This window comes from Chelonia mydas, chromosome 22, assembly GCF_015237465.2.
Source record: "Chelonia mydas isolate rCheMyd1 chromosome 22, rCheMyd1.pri.v2, whole genome shotgun sequence".
In the NCBI taxonomy this organism is placed as follows: domain Eukaryota; kingdom Metazoa; phylum Chordata; order Testudines; family Cheloniidae; genus Chelonia; species Chelonia mydas.
In genome coordinates this window covers 11,875,006-11,897,014 of record NC_051262.2, presented here as the reverse complement: position 1 = coordinate 11,897,014, position 22,009 = coordinate 11,875,006, and the positions used below count along the sequence as shown (strand labels likewise).

At 46.9% G+C, this 22,009-nt stretch overlaps 1 protein-coding gene across 5 annotated transcripts in view; it reads left to right on the top strand.

Annotated features, from left to right (window-relative positions):
- Positions 1 to 22,009, top strand: part of GRIK4 (glutamate ionotropic receptor kainate type subunit 4) — a 304,116-nt gene that overhangs the window by 211,416 nt on the left and 70,691 nt on the right. For all 5 annotated transcript variants that reach the window (XR_006287070.1, XM_037882213.2, XM_043534174.1 and 2 more), the window contains exon 7: positions 2,217 to 2,270. Coding sequence is in view for 4 of the 5 variants with exons in the window: in XM_037882213.2 (XP_037738141.1) it covers positions 2,217 to 2,270 (54 nt within the window). In the remaining variant the exon portion in view is untranslated. The remainder of the gene's footprint in view (positions 1 to 2,216; positions 2,271 to 22,009) is intronic.

Below are 22,009 nucleotides of genomic sequence, written 5' to 3'. Positions count from 1 at the left end.
CCTGTAAAAGACAGGGTGTCCTATTGATCTGTGTCACAGAGGTGTCTGTGCAGATTAGCTGCTTAGTATCTGTAAAGCACTTCCTAGTTCTTGGGGCGGGATTTTTAAAGCACTCAACCTTGGCTGAATTCTGCTCCCACTGAAGTCAATGGTATGTCAGTGTCGGGGGAGTAGAGGTTGTCCAGAGTGTTTTGAGGCTCTTATCCTAACATGTTGTGCATAAGTGCTAAGTGGTGTTGGTGTTAAAGTTCCTCTGATTTCCCCCCACCACCGTCTTTCTGTCCTTCATTTTCCAGCTTTCAGCTTATCAGCAAAGAGTCCCAGCAAATAGCTACCAGGCCAGAAAATCTCCTTTTCATTTTCCCTGCAGAGGATGCATCGTGCCAGCCGTTTGTGCATCGGTGGAGGCTGCAGATTTGTTATGTTCATCAAGATCAATAAAAGTGATAAGAGGGTTAGAAAACATGACCTGCGAGGAAAGGTTGAAAGAACTGGGCATGTTTCGTTTAGAGAAGAGAAGGCTGAAGGGGGACATAATAATGGTCTTCAAATATGTGAAGGGCTGTTATAAAAGGGATGGTGATTAATTGTTCTCCAGGTCTACTGAGAGTAGGACAAGATGTAATCGGCGTGATCTGCAGCAAGGAAGATTTAGATTGGATAGTAGGAAAAACTTTCTAATTCTAAGGGTACTTAAGCTCTGGAATAGGCTTCCCAGGGAGGTTGTGGAATCCCCGTCACTGGAGGTTTTTAAGTACACATGAAACAAACACATGTCAGGAATAGTGTAGGTATACGTAATCCTGCTTTAGCACAGCACTAGATGATCTCTTGAGGTCCCTTCCGGCCCTACATTGCTGTTTCTTTGATCACAGGCATCTGAGTGAGAAAGGGGAGTGGGAAAAGCAGTGAGGACTCCTCCATGGTGAAGGCAGGGAGCAGCATTGTCTGCCTTGCTTTGAATCTTTACCTACTGCTGGTTAATCAGGCCAGGAGCTCCACCTCGTTTGTATCTGTTTCATCCCCCCACTTCCTGACACCATCAGCCTCCAGCTGGGGGGGAGATAAAAGAAGGGATATGGAGGAGCTCCCAAAAAATCATTCGGGATGATCTGCACATTGCAAATCTGAGCATATTCAATGGTTGGATCATTACAGTGCAGAACAAACAATGGATTTAATTGAAACTGGAAGACGAGTGAAACTAACAGGGGAGCCAAGCCACCTGATACGAGAGGATGAAAATTGCCACCAGAATTATTTTTCAGCAGTGTCTCTTTACTTTACCAAACAATACATTGCTGTCTATTCCTTCCCTTACAGATTGTCCGTGCTCACAAATTGTACTGCTTTAACTCTACTGATAGAGCTAACCTCATGCAATCCCACCTAGTGGGGATACAGTAATGCCAGAATAAAGATTCTATTCCATATGGGAAGGGAAATATGATGTACTGGTACAAGACACTTTTATACTGGTATAACTGTTTCTACACTAGGGGTCGTACCAGTAGAAATATATTGATTTTTTTAAAAACTCGCCTCCCTTGCCAATATAGTTACACCGGTACCAAATCTGTGTGTAGACCAGGCCTGACATTAGAATTGAATCTTGTAAAGACCACAATCTGGGACTGATCTTCAACATGTCATCTGGCAACCGGGGACTGTTAAAACCATTGTTACTAGTAATATATGCAAATGGTCCTATTTCGATTGTTATGTCTTCCTTCCCGGTTCCCTTTGTCTTTATTCATCGGTGATGAATTGTCTAAATCCTGGGTTAGAGCTAGATGTAGGGAGGAATCCTCTGTCCTTCATTATGCATCAGGTTGAATTAGATGGTCAAAATGATCTGGGATTTAAAAAAATCAATGAATCTTTGGGTTGTTTGTTTGTACAATGGGGCCAGTTTGGGTCGATAGGCACCACTGAAATAGAACGAAGTAATACTTCATAATAACCTGCAGCTTCCATTAACTTCAGCGGGAGCTGCAACTGCTTAGCACCTCTGAAAGAGCAGATCCCCTGTCTTTACTTTAATAGGCCAAACTATGCTTCTGGGTGCTACCCTTTATGGCTTTTAAAAGGACATCAGAGTCTTTGGTGCAAAGTGATAGATCTGAAAAGAAAATCTGATACCGGCTCCCCGAGTACTGCTGCTGAGATGGAAGATTGTCACTCTCCAGCCTAATCTCCTTTCCTCTCCTTCACAGGCAGCTGAACTGGGAATGGCGTCCGCCTATTACACATATATCTTCACGAATCTGGTAAGACTGTTTCCTCAGCTCCTCTCCCCGGCACGAAGTGTCATGTTAATGGCCACACCCCTGCTCCGTCTTGGTGGTGTTTGGTGGAACCACAAGCTCAGGGGGGTGGAGGAGGATTTATAAAGCTGGGGAGGGGTGCTGGGGAGATCTAAACCAAGACCTTGCTCTGACATGTGTGCAGTGAAAAAGGCTTAATCTGCCAGTGGCACCGATTCTGTAGAACAGGTTTCAGAGTAACAGCCGTGTTAGTCTGTATTCGCAAAAAGAAAAGGAGGACTTGTGGCACCTTAGAGACTAACCAATTTATTTGAGCATGAGCTTTCGTGAGCTACAGCTCACTTCATCGGATGCATACTGTGGAAATTGCAGAATATCATTATTATATACACAGACACCATGGGAGGAAGTATTGTTTCATGGTGTCTGTGTATATAATAATGATATTCTGCAATTTCCACAGTATACATCCGATGAAGTGAGCTGTAGCTCACGAAAGCTCATGCTCAAATAAATTGGTTAGTCTCTAAGGTGCCACAAGTCCTCCTTTTCTTTTTTCTGTAGAACAGGAAACAGGCCCAGTCAGTCCATAGACACAAACACTAAGGGGGCTCTCATACTCCATACACTGAGACGTACGGTTCTTTAGAACCAGTAACAGAGACACCTGATTTCCTGATGGGGAAAGCTGGGCTCTAACCACAAGACCATCCCTCCTCCCCTGGATGAGCTGGGATAAAGAGGTGTTAGGGGTCGTTAAAAGCATCGTTTACAGCTTAGGCCCTACTTGAAGGACCTGATCCAAAGCCTTAGAAGATAATGGGAGTCTTTGCGCTGATTTCAGTGGGCTTTGGATGAGACTCTAAACAACTGATCCTGCAACATCTACTTAACCAGTGTGACTACTTGCGTGAACAAGGACTTCTTGTGTGAGTAAAGGCTGCAGGCTTTAAAAGCAGTCACAGGCTTTGGTAGCGTAAACCCAGAGCTGAAAGTTAAACCATCCCTTAAAGAAACTTTCCGTTGGCCCATCCGCGATTCTCAAGGATGGAAATTAAATTCTAAAAAAAAGATGGCAAGTCTAAAAAAACCAAACCAAACCAACCGTGTTTTCCTGAGGCGGAAATACTCTGTAACAAATTTGGGTTGGATTCTTAACGGGCGGAAGTCAGCCCAGAGCCGTATCACCACCCCGGTTCACGCCACGTGAAGATCTAGCTTGGGCGAAAGGGGAGCAGGCTGTTGCAGTTGCCAGAGAGAGGGCTGCAGAGTTGCACACAGAGAGGGATATCAGACATATGTCTGTGTGTTACAGGGGGGGAGTGACTGTGTGCATTATGAGGAGAGGGAGATGGAGTGCATGTGTGAGACAAGGAGAAGGGGGTTGTGTGAATGCAGCAGGTGGAGAGGGTATATTTTGTAACGTGGCTGATTGGATTTAGCTTTACAGCTCCTGTTATCACTAATGGACATCATGTGGCTAGATTCCCATGCACTGTGCTAAACAAGAGGCAGTGGGTTTAAGTAAATGCAGGGGGTAAGCCAGGCTAAAATGCCCTACCCTCTGGCTGGTCTTGAAAACAAGCTGTCAAGCAGCGTGGGGGATAGCTCAGATGAGCCCAGACACCTATCAAGTAGGGATGATTTAGGGATAATGAAATCTATCCTACCTTGATACAGGGGGATGGACCAGATGATTAACTGGAGGTGCCTTCCAGCCCATATGATTCTCCGATTCTATAATTTCTATGAATATTTATGCCTGGGTGCATGAGTGCCAGGAAAGTCGAGAGCTGAAGCGTGCTGTGTGTCTATGTATTTGGGTGGGAGACAGACGGAAACAGATGGAGCCAAGAGTGTAGGAAGGGTGATCCAAACGTAGGAGAGGGAGAATGAAACGGATGGGTGACAACACTGAGAACAAGGGGGGAGTGGTGTGAAGAGCTGGAGTGTGAAAGGAGGCGTCAGAAAGAGAAAAATTCCACACACAGTCTCCCTCCCTGCGCTAATATAATTCCAGTTCATTCTCAGAGTCCACTCCATCGTTCCTAACCTTAGTCAATACTGTTCCACGGTGGACTAGTCCATTTGGTCCTAGTCCTAATTAATCCAATATAAATGACTGGCAACTGGGTGAGTAGTAAAGAAGCCCTACTAGAGCTCAGCTGGTAACATAAATCTTGAGTGCAGAGCCCAAGCTGCTAGGATCCTCAAATGTCAGGTTACTTTATATTCAGGTGGTGGTGGTTCCATATTGTGATTTCTAGTCCAAGGGTTCCTCCTTCCCGTGAGCATTCTTTTATGTACCATCACACCTAGATGACTCGAAGAAGATCAGAGCCATATTGTGCTAGGTGCTGTACATACACGCAGTGAGAGATAGTCCCGCCTCCTGACTGTTCCCCTTAGTTCCTCATCCAAACAAGCAGATGTAATTGTGTCCCTGTTCCAAGAATTACCATTCCTATTGGTCTCCAGTCCCAACGATGGGTGTTTTCATTGTTTCTCAGACCCAACAACTATCAGTCCCCCAACCCCAGTTGGTTCTTAGGCCTGACGGGCACCAGGCTCAGTTAGTTCCCAGTGTTCTTGAGCATCAGTATGGCCGGCTCTTAATCCCAGTCAGTATCATTTGGTTCCTGGTCCCTACTGACAATCATTGTGTTTCACTTCCGATGCCAAATGGTATCAGCACATCTGATTCCCAAGATCTGGGATTATCACTTAGTGTGTTATCAGTACTGGGTGTAAAGTACCAGCTCTATAAGAGGGGGGCCCTCTGCTTCTCCTATAGCTCCATCTAATGGGTAAGGAGCAGGAGGTGTTGTGAGACAGTCGTCAGTCTAGATACGATTGCCAGGCAGAGGAGGCCCTGTTGGGCTGCTGCTATATCAAGGCTGAGAGCTGCCTGAGCCTCAAGACCCCACCAAAAATGGGGTTGGATTGTGTGTGCAGGGGTCATCCCTGTGTGGGCTGTCATTCCAAGTAACCTGTGTCCCAGGAAGCCAGGGGATGGCGAATGTGAAAAAGAACGACCCACTTGTGTTCCAATCACAGAACGGCCAAGAGACTCATCCCGTTGCCACAAGTTGGCCTGGATGTTAAATCTCGTTGGACTGTGGGTTGTCTGTCAATCCTACAGACTGCCAGGATGGAGCGAATCAGCCCTACTGTGCCCTCACTGCAGGAGGGTAACAAGCTGATTAATTCTTAATCCCAGCAAATCCAGTTGGTTTCAGAGGACTGAGTTCCAGAGTTAGTTCTTGGTTGTAGGGAACCCAAGCCAGAATGAGGAAGACCAGGGAAACCCCCCACCCAGCTCAGCTGATTCCATTGATTCCCCATTCTCATGAGTTAACTCTTCAGGCCATTGTGAAATCTACTGAATTCTAGACTGTCTGGTTTCAAAAGCTAATACTGTTCCAATGCTGAACTGAGAGATTCAAATTTCCTAGTAGATCTAGTTCTCCCACAACTAGTATGCAACCCGATTAAACATAAACTCATCCTCACTGTTTCTAACAGAGGCTGTGTTGCCAAATAGTTAGGGCACAAGCCTGGGTTTCTATTCCTAGCTCTTTCAGTGACTTTGTGTGTGATCTTGGGCACGTCTCTTCAACAGCTCTGTGCCTCAGTTTCTCCATCTGTAAATGGGGAGAATAATTCCTGCCTCACAGGGTGTGTTGTGAGGCTTAATTTATTAGCGTTCTTAAAGCACCCTGAGGTTCCCTGAGAGAAAGTGCAATATATTATTACCAGAGCTATTGTTATGGAAGTCTACACCCCAAAATTGTGTGTGTTAAGCAGTTCTTGATGTGAGCCCTGCTGTGTGCAATGGGCCATGGAAACATTCAGTAGAGATGGGCCTAAATCAAACCCCGCATATCATCCCCACCCAGTGTATCTGTCTCATTCACCTATCACATCCTGTGACCTAGAATCATAGAATATCAGGGTTGGAAGGGACCTCAGGAGGTCATCTAGGCCAACCCCGTGCTCAAAGCAGGACCAACCCCAACTAAATCATGTAGCTCTCTCGGGATGAGATTGTTGACTTTGTTACTTGTCTCCTAGCACAATTGGGACCTGATGCTTGACTGGGGCTTGTAGATGTTACCATGATACAAATAATAAATGATCTGTGTCCGTACAGTGCCTAACACAATGGGGTCCTGGTCTGTGACTGGAACTCCTGTGGGCTACCACAATACAAAAAATGAAGAACACCTCTGAATTTGCATGAGGGGCAGTTCAGGTTTTGACTCTTGATCTGGATCTGAAGTTTGCAACTGAAGTCAGTTTCTCTAACCCAGTTTAGAGCGATAGGTTAGAAAGAAGAGAATCCTAGAGCCATGTTTGAGATCAATGAAGAAGAGTATCTATTTACTCCAGTTTATTTTTCCACTTTGTTAAAAAGACCAGCTCTTCATAGAGTTGACTGGATTTTTGACAGGGATCATGAAGAAGAAGGGTGATGCTGGGTGAAACCTGGGCAGATGGAAGAGATATTTAAGGAAATCAGTAATATTTAAATGGGAATGAGAGATGGAAGCGAGCAATTTAAACTAATAAATCCGGAGGGATTATCAAGCCGCTAATGAACCCACTGAGGTTTTGCAATTACTGCCTAATAGAAAAGATAAAATCACTGTGAACTGCTCTCTGGGAGAGCAGGCGGAAAGATGGTTTAAATGGAGGAAGAACCTGCCAAACAAGGGACTGACAGTACATGTAGTTAAAGGCATGGATATGAAACTAATGGGAGCTGGAGAAAATAGTCGGACGTAAGAGAAAGGACGGGGGGATTGGAGTCTGAGTTAAACACAGGTAGGAGGAACTGGAGGGTGTATCTCTGGGCATTATGCTCATTACAACCATTACAACAAGAGCTTCCTGAACAATGGGCAGTTACGCACCTCTATATTATTTCTTTTCTCCTCTGGGGCACTGGATGGAGGCAGGTTGCTGGGACTTGACGACTTTTACACAGAGCGGCTCGAGTGGGGAGGTTGGCTGCTACATATAATGATCAGTGATTCACAGAGCTTAAAGTCTACTAATTAGTCAATTCAGCAGGGAGGAAGCTTGGTATGTGAAAGCAGATGCCAACCTCCGGCAGAGGGATCTCCCAGCCCTTTGTGCATTTACATATAGGCTGAGGGCTGGATGCAAGGGCTCTGAAGTGAATACCTATAGAATAACTTATGGGTAGCTGTGAATTCATTATTGGCTTTCTCTAGTGAACCACGGGGCAAACATCTTCTTTGGCATCGTGAGGAGTTTGGCCGCATTTTCCCCACGCTCGGCCAGGAATCAGAATAAATCTAATGAAAGAGAGTTTATGTGTAGCACTTTTCATCCATAGATCTCCAAGGAGGGTATTGTCATCCCTGCTTTCCAGATGGGGAAACTGAGGCACAGTGAGGGGAAATGAGTTACCCAAGGCCCTACAGCAGCTCAGTGATAGTGCCGGGAATGGAACCTAGATCTCTATTGATTCCTGGTCCCATTCCTGTCTTTTTGAACCACGCTCTGTCCCCCACCCCAGCCTGGGGGGAAATTTTAAATTGTCTGTGGCTACCTTGTCAAGGGGGAGGAGGGCGGCCTTAAAAATAGTCATCTGGGCTGGCCCATGAACATTAAGGCTCTCAGGAAGCCCTCTTTTTTGTAAGTAGAAGTCCTCTCCAGTAGCCTTGTCCAGATTGTCCCCTCTCCTCACTAGCTCATGAGGTGTTATACACTGCTAGGTTTTTCACCATCCACCCAGAGGTGGCTGCATTTCAGTGGTGCTCTGTGCATATGTACAAATTTGCCAAGCACTTTGATTTCTTCCGGGATGAAAAGTGACCGTGTAAATGTAAAAAAGAGAAAAAACAGGGAGTAGAGCCAAAGCCCGGTGCTGGAGCCTATGGCAGCTTCCCATACTTACAAACAACACCCGCACCCACACACACTCCCACGCTTCTGAAAGATACAGGGCTAGCCTGTGCATTTAGGCACATCTCTAAGAGGGTGTGTAATCTACATTGTCCTGGGAGTGGTCCCAACAGCAACGGCATCTCAGACACACAAACCCACACGCCCCCTTTGTCTTCCCTCTTGTAGCTAGTGGTGCCGGCGCCATTCTCTTACCTGGTTGCGCTGGTGGGCTGGGGATAAAATTCCACTCCTTCCCCCCATCACTCCCCACCCATGTGTTCCAGGAGCAGAAAGTAAGCAGGCACATAGCACCTATTTATCTGTGTGCATCCAGACCCACGTAGCTCTTGCAGGGGCAAATAGGGGAGGGAGGCCTTACTCCTTCCTGAGTGCTTATGTGGATATGCTGGCCAAGTCCCAGTCTAGTCCATAGCGACTAAAACTCCTAATTGAAAAAATTTCTTTGGCAGAGAAACTTGACTTGATAACCATTTGGGGGGGAGGAAATGTAGACATGGTGGCATTTGATTTATAATAATAATAAGGACGATGCGTAGCATTGCAGATAAGCTACCATGAATTGCAAGGAAATAATTGCATGTCCTAGCCCTAGAAATATTTGAAACCACCAGAGCAGATCACGAGAGGCTTTGGATGTCTCCAAAACCCTGTGATGGAATTAATTCTTTGTAGCTCATTAATTCCATATAGCTTGTTGTTGTTGTTTTTGCCCTTTATATATATATAATATAATATATATATATTATATATATATATATATATATGGACCCGAGGCTGGATTTAAATTTCAAAACATTTATCAGGGCGATTAGATGGAAATAATTGAAACTATTAAAATTACTAGTACAAGAGAGAAGGTATGAAGGAATTTTAGCAGTGCCTGGAGTCAGACAGTATATTCTTTGTATGTTGTTTTGTTCTCTGACAGTATTGTGTCCTGTTGCTGTGCCCTGATAACTGCTGCTTTGTTCCATTGTCAGAGCTGGCGTAAATCTGTGGGGTTTTTTTCAGTGAAGGGAAAAGATTCTTCTTTATAAAGGGTGAGATTGTCAAAGCTGCCTAATTGGTTTGGATGCCCAGTTAGAAACGAATGGGAATCTAGTGTCTAAATCCCGTAGACAACTTCAAAAAATTTCAGCTTTAGTTTGTAAATCACTTTACCTCCACTTATGTTTATCTCATGCCTGCCTCCTGAAGGCTCATAAAGTGGTATGGTGAATTAGGGTACTGGACTGGGAGTGAAGAGACTAGATTTTTATTCCTGGATCTGCCACTGACCTGCTATGTGACTTTGGGCAAGTTATTTCACCTCTCGCTGCCTCTGTTTCCCCTCCCATTCTTTGTCTGTCATGTCTATTTAGGCTGTTAACTCCTTGAGGTGAGGACTGAATCTTACTATGCATTTGTCCGTTGCCTTTCATGACGGGGCCCTGATCTTGGTTGGGGCAACTTAGCTCTGTTGTGATACAAATAATAAAAAAGATGATGGCCCTGAACCAAATTGATATAAACATCCTTCCAAATTTGAATTTTGCAGAGGCAATCTCTAATTCGTGTATTTGGGTGGAGTTCATTCCGGTACCAAGGGTCCAGACAAGGCCCTTTATACCATTTAAACTTTTCCCTATGTTAGGGTCTTGGGTCGGCACTCTGCCCCAGGGTGAATTTCACCCATTGGGATTAAGAATGACAACTCAGTTAAAATGCAAGTGGCCCAAAGCATCATTTAGGATGCAGAGGAACTTGAGGCTTGCCATATCCAATCACATCATTGGTGCCTCCAATCCAGTCTCCAAGGAGAGTGTAAGAAAGCTTCTTGTGGACAATTATAGAAGAGTCAGCCCATGGAGGAAGCTCTCTGTACCCCTTACTGGTACAATAAATCTGATCTTAACTTTGTTGAGGTTTGAAAAGTTTTTAACTTGTTTTCCCAAATTTGTTTAATTTGGCAGTGGCCTCACAACACCCCATTCCCAGTCCAAAGAAGAAATGTCGGGGTGCCATCAGAGTGAGACACTTCTCTCCAGACTTGGGGTCTGATGGAAAGATCCTGGTTGGGAATTTCCAGGCTGACTCAGAGATTTAGACACAACTCCCATTCATTTTAATGGGGAGGGTGTCTAAATCCCTTAATGACTTTGAAAAACCTCAGTCCCCCTTCTCCTATTTCAAGTCCCAGTTCTACAGACACAAAAGGACCTAATTAATCCGGGTGCGACTCCATTAAATTCAGTGGAGTTGCACCAGGGACTTGCTTTTGGTCTCAAGGGGTCTGGAGTGTTTGGATGAACTTGGGAGAAGGATTGGAAGTTTTGGATGCTGTTCTGCTTAGAAATTCTGGAACTTCTGAGATCCACCTGTCAATAAAGGTGATGACCCCAAGAAACCCTACTTTTGAAGGTCATTAAGACTACAACTCTCAGAATGCTCAATTGACCCAATATGTCTGAATGAACCCACAGGGGAAAAAGCAAAAATTCATCATTCAAATGACTTTCTTCTGCCGGTGAAATTGATTTTTTACTTGTGGTTTATTGTACCATTATTGTCTTGGTCAATATATTGTAAGCGAACTGAGCCATTCAAAAAAGCCATAACGCATTTAGCATAATCCTGTACACTTTAGTGACCAAATAAATATGTTTTTTAGAGCAACTTAGAAATGATTAACAGGCTCAGCAGTTCAGCATTTATGGACCCTGAAGGCAACAAAATCCACAGAGGGGAGAGCATCAAATTCCAAAGGCAGGTCTTCTCCTGGTGTTATACCTAACAGAGGAGAGGACTAACATGCTTTCATTGGAAAGGGTGCACCAGGTTTAGGAGGGACTGACTATCTTAAGGGACAAAGCTGTGCAATATTCAAGTGTCCCATTCAGAAAATCAACCCGTAGCCACACACAAAAGGCTGGTGTAATTACATTGGTGTCTGGTGTGTCCATTTGTTCATTTTCATAGATTGTGGAGTGAGGGTGTAGTGGGGCATCTGCCCCACTCCATGAGAAAAAGGGCTGGAACAGGCTAGAGAGGCTGCGCAGATTGGCAACCAATCAGCTAGGGCCTGTGGGGAGCCAAGCAGGGCCAGGCTGAGCCCTATATAAAGGCTGCAGCAGAGAGCAGTCTCTCCCTGACTTGTAAGGAAGGAGGACTGGCTCCTGAGTTAGGGAGGTAGCACCTTGGACAGAGCAGTGCTGGGCAGGCTCAGGAGAGCAGAGGAGAGCTTTGGCCCATTACCTGCCAAGCGGCAGCCCCTGCTAAAAACGGTCAAGAAGGTACAAGGGCCAAAGGGGAAGTGGCCCGGGGAAGTGGCCCAGGGAAGATAGGCAGACAAGGGGAGAGAAGGAGGGCAGAGAGAGGCTGCCGCAAGAGGGTCTCTGGGTCAGGACCCAGAGTAGCGAGCAGGCCTGGGTTCTCTCCCCCGCGCCCTTACATTGCACCTGGCTGCGGAGGAGTGTGGCCGATACAGACTGCAACTTGCCCCTGAGGTGAGGGGCTAGACTTTGGGTTGTGGTTGGCCACTGAGCCAGGGGCAAGCCGAAGGATTGCTGTTACCCCCCGCCCCCAGAAGGGGGTGAGAATGGAGTAGCGGGCACTGCTGGAGGGCAGTGTCCTGAAGAGGACACTGTGGTCCAGAGAGCGACACGTGTCATAGATTCATAGATATTTAGGTCAGAAGGGACCATTATGATCATCTAGTCTGACCTCCTGCACAACGCAGGCCGCAGAATTTCACCCAGCCACTCCTGCAAAAAACCTCACACCTATATCTGTGCTATTGAAGTCCTCAAATCATAGTTTAAAGACTTCAAGGAGCAGAGAATCCTCCAGCAAATGACCCGTGCCCCACGCTACAGAGGAAGGCGAAAAACCTCCAGGGCGTCTTCCAATCTGCCCTGGAGGGAAATTCCTTCCCGACCCCAAATATGGCGATCAGCTAAACCCTGAGCATATGGGCGAGATTCATCAGCCAGATACTACAGAAAATTCTTTCCTGGGTAACTCAGATCCCACCCCACCTACTATCCCATCACAGGCCATTGGGTGTCCCGGTGGTCAAGACAAACAGCAGAGCAGACAACGGGTGAGACACCACCCGCAGAGGACGCTCCAGAGCTGGACAGAGCTAATTCCTGGAGCAACCAGCAGGAGGCACCACAGTGGTGAGCACACCCTGCTACAGAGGGGCATAGAATCACAGAAACATAGGACTGGAAGGGACCTCAAGAAGTAACCAAGTCCATCCCCTTGCACTAAAATGGGAATACTAATAATGGAAATTTCCCCACTTCATTAACTTCAGCTGGTGTAAATCATCACTGAAGTCAATAGAGGTATTCCAGTTTACACTAGCTGAGGATCTGGCCCTATGCTGGGAAAGTACCTTCAGATCCTTGCATAAAAACTGCTATGTAACTTCAAAGTATAAATTGTTAGACCAAATCCTGAGGTCCTCACTCGGCTTTTACTTGGGCAAAACTGCTATTGAGATCAATGGGAGTTTTGCCTCGATGAAGATGGAGTAAGGAATTCAGGATCTGAGCCATTACTAAATACCCTTCCAGCCCCCACTCCTTCCCCCACATACACAAACAGAAAGACAAAAAGAAAGAGGTGAATATGTTCTGGCCCCACAGGGCAGATCCCCAGCTGGAGGAAATCCAGCCTAGCTCCACTGAAGTCAATGAGCCAGATCCCCCGCTGGGGTAGATCAGAGTGATTCCACTGAAGGCACTGGAATTTGGCTAATTTATGCCTTCTGGGAATTGTCCCATAATTAGGGCCCTACGAAATTTATGGTCCATTTTGGTCAATTTCACTGTCATAGGATTTTAAAAACAGTAAATTTCATGATTTCAGCTATTTAAATCTGAAATGTCATGGGGTTATAATTGTAGGGCTCTGACCCCAAAAGGAGTGGGGGGGGGTGTCACAAGGTTATTGTAGGGGGGGGTTGCGGTACGGCTACCCTTACTTCTGCGCTGCTGCTGGAGGGGTGCTGCCTTCAGAGCTGGGCAGCGGGGGAGCGGCGGCTGCTGGCCGGGAGCCCAGCGCTGAAGGCAGAGCCAGCGCCATCAGCAGCGCGGAAGTCAGGATGGCCTGGTCTGGTGTTGCCACCCTGACCTCTGCGCTGCTGCCTGCAGAGCTGGGCCCTCAGTCAGCAGCCGCCGCTCTCCGGCCACCCAGCTCCACAGGCAGCAGCGCAGAAGTAAGGGTGGCAATACCGTGATCCCCCTAAAATAACCTTGTGACCTCCCCTGCAACTCCCTTTTGGGTCAGGACCCCCAGTTTGAGAAACGCTGGTCTCCCCCTTGAAATCTGTATAGTGTAGGGTAAAAGCACACAAAAGAGCAGATTTCACCGGTGGGCGGGGGTGGAGGGGGAGACCAGATTTCACGGTCTGTGACACGGTGTTTCATGGCCGTGAACTTGGTAAGGCTCTACCCATAATCTAATCTTAGACCCTGGCAGCAGCAGCAGCATTTGAGGACCATTTGGAGGCTACCAATCCAATGAAGCCCTTGCAGTAATCAGTAGGGGAAGACACACGCGTGTGTCAAGGTCTCCATGTCACTGCAATCAAAAAGAGCAAACCCTGGCAATTCTTCCCAGGGCGAGAGGCGACCCTGTTACTTTGCTTCCCCGGGTGACCTGGTTTGTTAAAAACATGGTAAGCATTTCGTAAAGGAGCGAGATTCTGTGCGCGCAAAGGGGACGCAGAACATTATTGCCAGCCAAATAGATAGAAGTGGAAGGCACTCAATAGCTGACACACACAAACTAACAATAGCAAACTGTCCTTCTCAGCGTTAAGAGATAAGCAATTACCAGAAGCCAATCGCTGATGTGAGATCAGCAGTGTGACAATGCAGATAAATCCCAAGGCTTCTGAGCCTTGAGTTTAAAATATGTGTACCTATCGTCGGGTTATTATAATAGCAATAATACTCTTGCCTAATGCCTTTCAACCAGGACTCTTGAACTCTTTGTAAATATTAATTAAGTCTCTCAACTCCCCTGTGAGCTAGGTGAGTATTGGGCAAATTGGGCAACAGAGAGAGCAGAGGTGATTTGATCAAGGTCACGCAGCCCAGGCTGGGAACAGAATCCAGGTGTCCTGACTCCTGGTCCAACCACCTAAGCGCTGCTCACTGCTCCCTCTCACTGTTCATGATAACCCATTGCACATGGAACTTGTGGTAAGGAGGGGATGCATAACTTAGACAGGAATTGGTCAAAGAAAAATCCCAAGACCGTGATCACTCTTGATCAGTGTTACATTGAGGCAGTGTGTGTAGTGGCTAGAGAAGACCTGAAATTGACTCTCTTGCTCCATCCTTGGCTCTGCCATTGGGAACGTGCACAAGTCATTTAGGGCCAGAACCCCAAAGATAGTTAGGCTCCTACCTTCTGTTGATTTCTAAGGCAGGTAGGAGCCTAAATTCCTTTGAGTCTCTGGACATTAGGCTCCGATTCAGTAAAGCATTTACCCACGTGTTTAAGTCTCATTGGTGATTTAACAGACCCATTTCCAATCATGTTTGGGGTGAAGCAAAGATTTGCCTCACTCCTAACCTTTTTCGTTTAGTCTTCACTGCGATGCTAAAGGAAGCCCTCCATGGTTCTTCAGACGGCATCTTTCTATGCTTTCACACTGTCTAGTTCTTTAATCTCTCTAAATTGCATGCGAATAGCAAGGTGATTGAAGTATTGATCCAGGAACTGCTCTACACCCATGACTGTGCCTTGTGGCACACTCTGAAACAGCACTACAAGATCTCACAAACCGCTTTGCTATGGCAGCTCGTAACTTTGGCCTTACCATCAGCTGAACAGAAATTGAGGCTATGTATCACCCAGTTCCTCCGCAACTTTACGAAGATCCAGCAATACGCTCAGAAGGTACCGTGTTCAAAGCCGTCAAACCGTTCACTTACCTCGGCAGCATGTTAAAGAATGAAACGACAAACAGTCACGAAGTGGATGTGTGAATTCAGAAGGCCAGCACCACACATGATCTGGAAGCAACACGGACAAAAATCCAAGTGTACAATCTGCAGACAAAAATCCAAGTGTATAATGCTGTTGTCCTCACAACATTGCTCTCCGGGTGTGAAAGATGGACCATTTATCAATGGCACGTTAAAAAGCTTGACAGTTTCCATTAGAGACGCCTATGACAACTGCTGGGTATCAAATGGAAGGACCGGGTGTCCAACATAGAAGTCTTAGCAAAAGCTGGTTCGGTTGGAATGGCAGCTCAGTTGATTTGTGTCCAACTGAGAGGGACGGGTAATGTCATTCATATGCCTGAGACTCATCTAGAAAAACAAATTCTATATTCAAAACTAAGCTCTGGCAACTGTAAGCATGGAGGGCAGATGGAACCTTTCAGAGATGCTCTGAAACAAAATCTGCGCAAGAAAAATATTTCTGAGTCAACCTTTGAGTCTGATCATATTGCATGGCACCATGCCATAAGGGTGGGTGTCCATGACTTTAAGAACCCGTTGGGCAGCTGGCAGCAGAGTGCCACGCATAGAAACAAAGTGCATTTCACTTAAATCAAGCAGGGAAATGGCTCTGTGGTCAGCGCAGTAAATATTCTTCTTCCCAAATTGCTCTCTGGAGCCATGCGAAGACCCATTAGTACAAGCTGTGATTGTCAACGGGGTCCTTGGAATTGGAGTGACTAGTGTTATGAAATGAGCCTCATTGATTTCAATGGGATTTAAGTATTTGTTTGTGTGGTCTACTGGTGAGTGTGTGTTAGAGTTCCCCCTCTTTGCCATGCCGCAGGGGATATGGATTGTTACGCTGCCCAGCTATAGAGCCAGGCTCTTTAGCTTTTGCTTTTAGCTCGGGGGGCCCCCAGTGCAAGCCCTGGCCATCACACTTAAAGCTAAGTCCCTGCTTTAAGAGCATTGCTGAACAGCAATGGATTATGGTCTTAGGCCATATTCCTGCCTCCACTGACTTCAACGGGAGTTTTTCCATTATTTCAATTGAAGCGGGATTGGCTCCTTAGCAACTCTGTGCCTCGATTTCCTCATCTGTAAAGCGGTCATTATTCCACCGCCACCTGGTCGGGGTGAATGCGGAACTTAGTGAATTAACAAAGTGCTTTGAGAGAGACTGCTGAAAGAGACAATGTGAGGGCAGTACATTTCTGCTATTTTATTATAGAAAGAGAATGGACAGACCGAGCAAGTTGGGAGCAGAGTTTTAAATAAGGCTTCAATCCAAGTAGAACAGCGGCCATGTCCCCAGCATGGGCTGAAAGCAGTGAGGATTGTGGGTGCTTAGCCCCAGTTCAGGTCAGGCCCTTAATCACTGTGTGCGAGTCAGAGACTTGTGTGGAGCAAGATGCTGAAACCTGGGGATGGGTTTATCTTCCCACCGACTGGAGAATGTGTTCCGTAAATCTCAAGCTCATAATTCACAGCCACCAAGTTCAAGCTCCCCACGCTGAGAATGTGACTTACAATGGCCGGCTGTGCTGTTTTTATTAGGCAGCTTCTCCGGATGAGCTAAAGGGTTAGGTTTGAGAATGCAGGCCAAGCACTGCATGAAGAACAGAAACCCAGGCATGACTTCAGTGCTGTCTCCTGTAATAATTCCTGCAGTGCTGTCTCCCAGGGAACCCCTTTCTATTCCATTAGTGAGTGGGTGCCTAGCACTTTGAAAACAGAGTGTGCCATATAATTGCTAAGTGTCATTGTTTAACTGTACACGTTTTGTGGGTGAAGCCATGGACTGGAAATCAGGAGACTCGAGTTCTCGTCCCTGACTTGGCTACAGATGCACCGAGCAATTGACTCGTAAGGCCTCAATTTTCAGAAGGTTCCATCCATTTTGGGTGCCCAACTTCAGACATTCCAGGCCTGATTTTCTGACCTCCAGCACCCTTCCCTCTTTCCCAGTCCCATGAAGCGAGCGGCCATTATGGGTGCTCAACACCTTTGAAAGTCTAACCCAAGGAGCCTTGAATTGAGTGCCTAAAAAAAGAGTGGACACTTGACATTTTTGGCCTTGACGTCTCCGTGCTTCGGTTTCCCCCCAAGTAAGATAAGGATAACACCAATACTTAGCCACATCCCAGGGTTGCTTTTGAGGCTCAGTGCAAGAGAGATAGTGTAGCTCTTTGAGATCTTGCAAAGGAAGGTACGATGGAAATGCAAAGTACAGATTTTTTTTAAAAAATTTATTTTATTACTGGGAGAAACCTATCTGTGAAAGGTATCTTGATTATGTCCTGGTCAGTGTGGGTGCATGAGTAACTTGCATGAGTGTATTTACCTGCCTGTCATTTTGCACCTGCTTGTGGGTTCATCTGGTAGCCAGATGACCAAAGGCGTCTCTTGTATGAGTGCACGTGGTTATGAAAGCGTTGGCGTGTGAGTTCTTGTCCCGAGAGAGGTATGGGGAGTGCAGAGTTTGCTGTGAAGGACAAATGACCTGTCTCTGGCCACGGTGATCAATCAATGAGAGGCAGCGCAGAAAAGGAGGCTGAGAAGGCTGGAATGGCAGGTTTCAGGGCTTGGAGTAGCCCACTAAATAGAATTTACTGACAGGTACGAATTCGTCTCTCAGCAGCTCCTTGCTCTTGGGAGCTATTACATGACATGCAGTCTTCCAACCTGCAAAAGCACAGGCCCTCAGCGCGGACAGGAGAGAACAAAGGCACCAGTGACTAAAAGAGAGGAGGAAAGGGAAGGCAGGGTGTGGCAGCAAACCAGTAACATCCTGTGCGCACCTCAATGATCCTTCCGATTGGCTGCTACGAAGCAGAGTAGTGCTGGGAGTGAATTGCATCCTCCCCCTTCCCCCCGCACCCTCAGAAAGTGGCTAGCCCATAGCTGCATCCTACGGAGAGGTGGGTTCCATGTGCAAATTTCTGTTCCAAACTTTCCATGCGGGTTTGGAGTTCTGATCCCGGGCATTGGTTGGGCCTACTCAAAACACAGAACATGATGTATGACGATAGCATAGTATGTAACCTCATATTATATTAATACTATACTGACACAGATGTGTTAGCCCTGGCCTTCAGATGGTTCAGCAGCGGTCGAGCGGGGATTGGGAAGCCCAAAGAGAGGATGGATGGTCCAGCAGTTAGGGTGCTAGGCTGGGACCTGCAAGACCCAGCTTCAGTTCTGTGCTCTGCCACAAACTTCTTGGGTGGCTGTGGGCAAGTCACTTTGCCTCTCAGTGCCTCAGTTTCCCATATGTGCAGCGAGGATAACAGCATGGCCCTACCTCCCAGGCATTTTGTGAGGATAAATGCAGTAAAGTTTCTGAGGTGCTCAGATATTATTGTAATAGGAGCCATATAAGCACCATAGATAAGTGAAGTGGTTGAGGTGATATCAGGGTTAGCTAACCCTGACCTAACTTTGACATTTTCTGTAGTGTAGATCCTTCTGTAGTGTTATCACCTTTTACCTCTATGTAGCAAGTTGAGGTAGATCTTAAGGGTTGTTGGTGGACATGGGTTCAAATCCTGGCTCTTCTCCAGACTCCCTACATGACAGTTGGCAAACCATGTAAGCACTCAGTTCTCCACTTCTAAAATGGGGATAATAATTCCCTACCTCTCGTGAGGCTAAATCCAGTCAGGCACCTGAGGTGCTGTGGTGAACGGGGCCATATAAGAACCTAGCCAGCAGCGTCTCTAAGAGCAGCCTCCCCCGTACTCCCATTTGCCTTGCACCGGCGCGCCGAATGCAACAGCGCTGAACCGCTCCAGACGCAGCTAGTCATTGAAAATCCACACCTTCCCTTTGGCTGGCGGTCGCTCGAGTGGAGCTGAGCGGTGGGTCTTCAAGCTTTGGAAATCAGCTGGGCAGCACAGGCCTTGAATTGCAAATGAGCTTTTGTTTGGAAAACGTGGCTCTGAAAATGTCAAGCAGCGTCAGTGACCATGTAAGAAAAAAATAACTAAGGGACGGAGGCTGAACGGGCGGCTTCTAAATCAGTCAGGCGCTGTCACCTCTGTGCCCTCCACTGCTCCTCTGGCCTCGCCAAATCCCTTTTATCCCATTCCAAATGAAGCATCTCCTCCAGGGACTGTTTAATCCACATCTCATTCTACAGTCACCTCTCGGTTCATTTACGTGTTTGTGACCTGGGTGCACAGAATTTCCATGAGAACAGCTGCAGAAAAACCTTTCTGAGAGGTGGCTGGGGTTGGAGGTGGGGCCAGGGGGATGCAGGGTGGCTGGGCTGGCATCTGCATGGGTTTTATGTACAGGCCATTCGGTGCCCAGATACCGCTGTGATGGGTGCCTTCTGAATGTGATGGATAAATAGAGACCTTTTTTTTTTCCTTTTTTTAACAGCTGGAGGTTAGCCTAGAAAAAGAGAGAGAGAGCGATGTAGTGAAAAGTGTCAATGTAATTTGAACTGGAAAAGTCTTTTGTTAACATTAATTGGAGTGAATTTGTGTCTCTGTTTTGTCAGCAGGCGCCTACGGGCTAGTCAGCAAAGGAGGCCGTGGGGCCTAGTGGATAGAGCACTGACTTGATGTTCAGGGGATCTGGCTTCAATTCTCTGCCACTGGCCCGCTGGGTGACCTTGGACAAGTCACGTCACCTTTGTGTACCTCAATTTCCCTGTCTGTAAAAGGGGGGATAATGATGCCTACTTCCTTTACGGAGTGGCTTGGGATCTACAGATGAAAAGTGTTAGATAACAGCTGGCTATTAGTATTATTAGGGGACCAATTCTGCAAGGTGCTGAGCGCCCTCAAATCAACGTCGCAAAGGCCAGTTTTGGTTTTTTTTTAAATCCGCTGATTTTTGGACCCTTCAATTTTTGGTAGGTCCATCCTAAGACACCTTAAAGGGGCTGATTTTCATGAGTCCTGAGTACCTGTAGCTCCCATTGGCTTCAACTGGAGATCTGCCAGTGCTGGGAACACGTGCCTCAGTTTCCCCACCAACACAACAAAGCCAGCAAGCGCTAAGGGCACCTCTCAGGATTGGGTCCATTGTGCCCCAAACATTTTGCCGTACTGCCCATGGCTCCAGCTGTGGAGAGGGTGTTGTTTTCTGAGGGGGCTGGCATGCTGCTGGCTACACCATCTGCATACAGAATCTCCTCAGGCCCTGATTCTCATTAGCCATCTGCCCTTGTTCTGCAGGTTGACAGAGGTGCAGTGAGTAAATGGATAATCTGTCAGGGAGGCAGGATGGTAATATCAGTCAAATGCATCAATAGTTCACAGGCAATTTCATGTTACCTAACGTTCATGCATTTGAGTCCAAAAGACACTGAATCCTGTATTAACTCTCATCCTCCTAGGAGTTCACCGTGCTGGAGGAGCCTTGTAATTCCACCTCTTTGACGCAGTGACATACTGTTCCCATTTGCGCATGCACACAAAGGGCAGGACTGGCTGAAAATTCCTGTTCCACAAAGCAAGAGGGAATTTGTATTAGTGCTGGGAGGGAAAGGGTATCTGGCAGCTTCCAAACCTGTAACCACTGCCTTCTAGCTACCTTTTAGCAATTAGCAAAAAGAAAGAAAGAAAGAAGGCACCTGTATTTCCCAAGGAGAAAGAAGAACTCCCCCACGTTTTTCTGGCACCACTGGTTCCCATGTGGGTATAAATGGAATAAAGCTTTACTGCTTTGCCTTTATTGTTCTGTGTTGTTAGTATAGCTGGAGCACCTAAGTGCCCCAGTCATGGACCAGGACCCCATTGTGCTAGGCGCTGTACAAACACAGAGCAAAAAGATGTTCCCTGCCCCTAAAGAGCTGACAATTTAAGTAAAAAAGTTCTCTAGTAACTTCCGTCTGAGGATCCCAGTGGGCTTTCATCAATGAAGCGTCACAAGTTCTATGAGGTGGTATTTTCCCCTTTTACAGATGGGGAAACTGAGGCACAGAGAGAGGTAAAGTGTATTGACTAAGGTCATCCAGCAAGTCAGTAGCAGAGCTAGGAATAGACCAGAAGCTTTTTGACTCCCAGTCTCTGGCTCTAATTGCAAGATCACCTGCCGTACTCCTATCTTACCCTCTGCCCAGTATCACAAGGGCCAAGGGCCTTGGGTCTCACCCTCCAGCCCAACCAATTCCCGTGCGCCTCAAGAAGTAGGGCTTTGAGCAAATTCCCTCTGTCACGTGGAGACAATCCAGGCTGGCCCTGTGCAGTGGGACTGGTTTTATGTTTAAATGAAAGTCCCATTTGTAACATCAGGCAAACCCCCTGAAATTGCCTATCTGGAAAGTGGCAGCAATGGTCCATGGGGGTCAACTCAGCAGTATCTGCACCCTGGGCCAGAGCCCAGTTAATGGTTATTGCAGAGGCGAGAAACGGGAGGTAATGAAATAGCATGAGATCCTAGCTAGACAAGGGCCGCCATGGTCTGCCATCCCAGAAGGGCTGGAAATCCTCCCTCATTTTGGATGGACAACTGTATACCTTGCACTGTACCTGGCTGGAGCTCTCAGCCGTAGCAGGGAACGCTTGTGATTCCCAGATGAGTGCTGCAGCCTGGAAACTGAGCACGGTCATAGATCTGTCCAGGGACCGGAGCAGTTCTGTTGCTTGGGCTCCTCTCTCTGTTTGAAAAGCGCAGCGATCCCTTGGGCCTTTTGGAGAAGCAAGCCGTGGAGGGGATTAGCAAGGAGGGCTGGTCCAGGACTGCATCTCTCCATCAAAGCAGTTTGTGGAATGAGGGGAGCCATCGCTGGAGTGGATGTAGCACTAAATGTGCCGGAGTGACAGGCCTGGATGCTGAAGGTCTTTATTTGTCTGCAGAAAGATACTTTTGCCTGGGTGGTGGCAGGTCTCATGC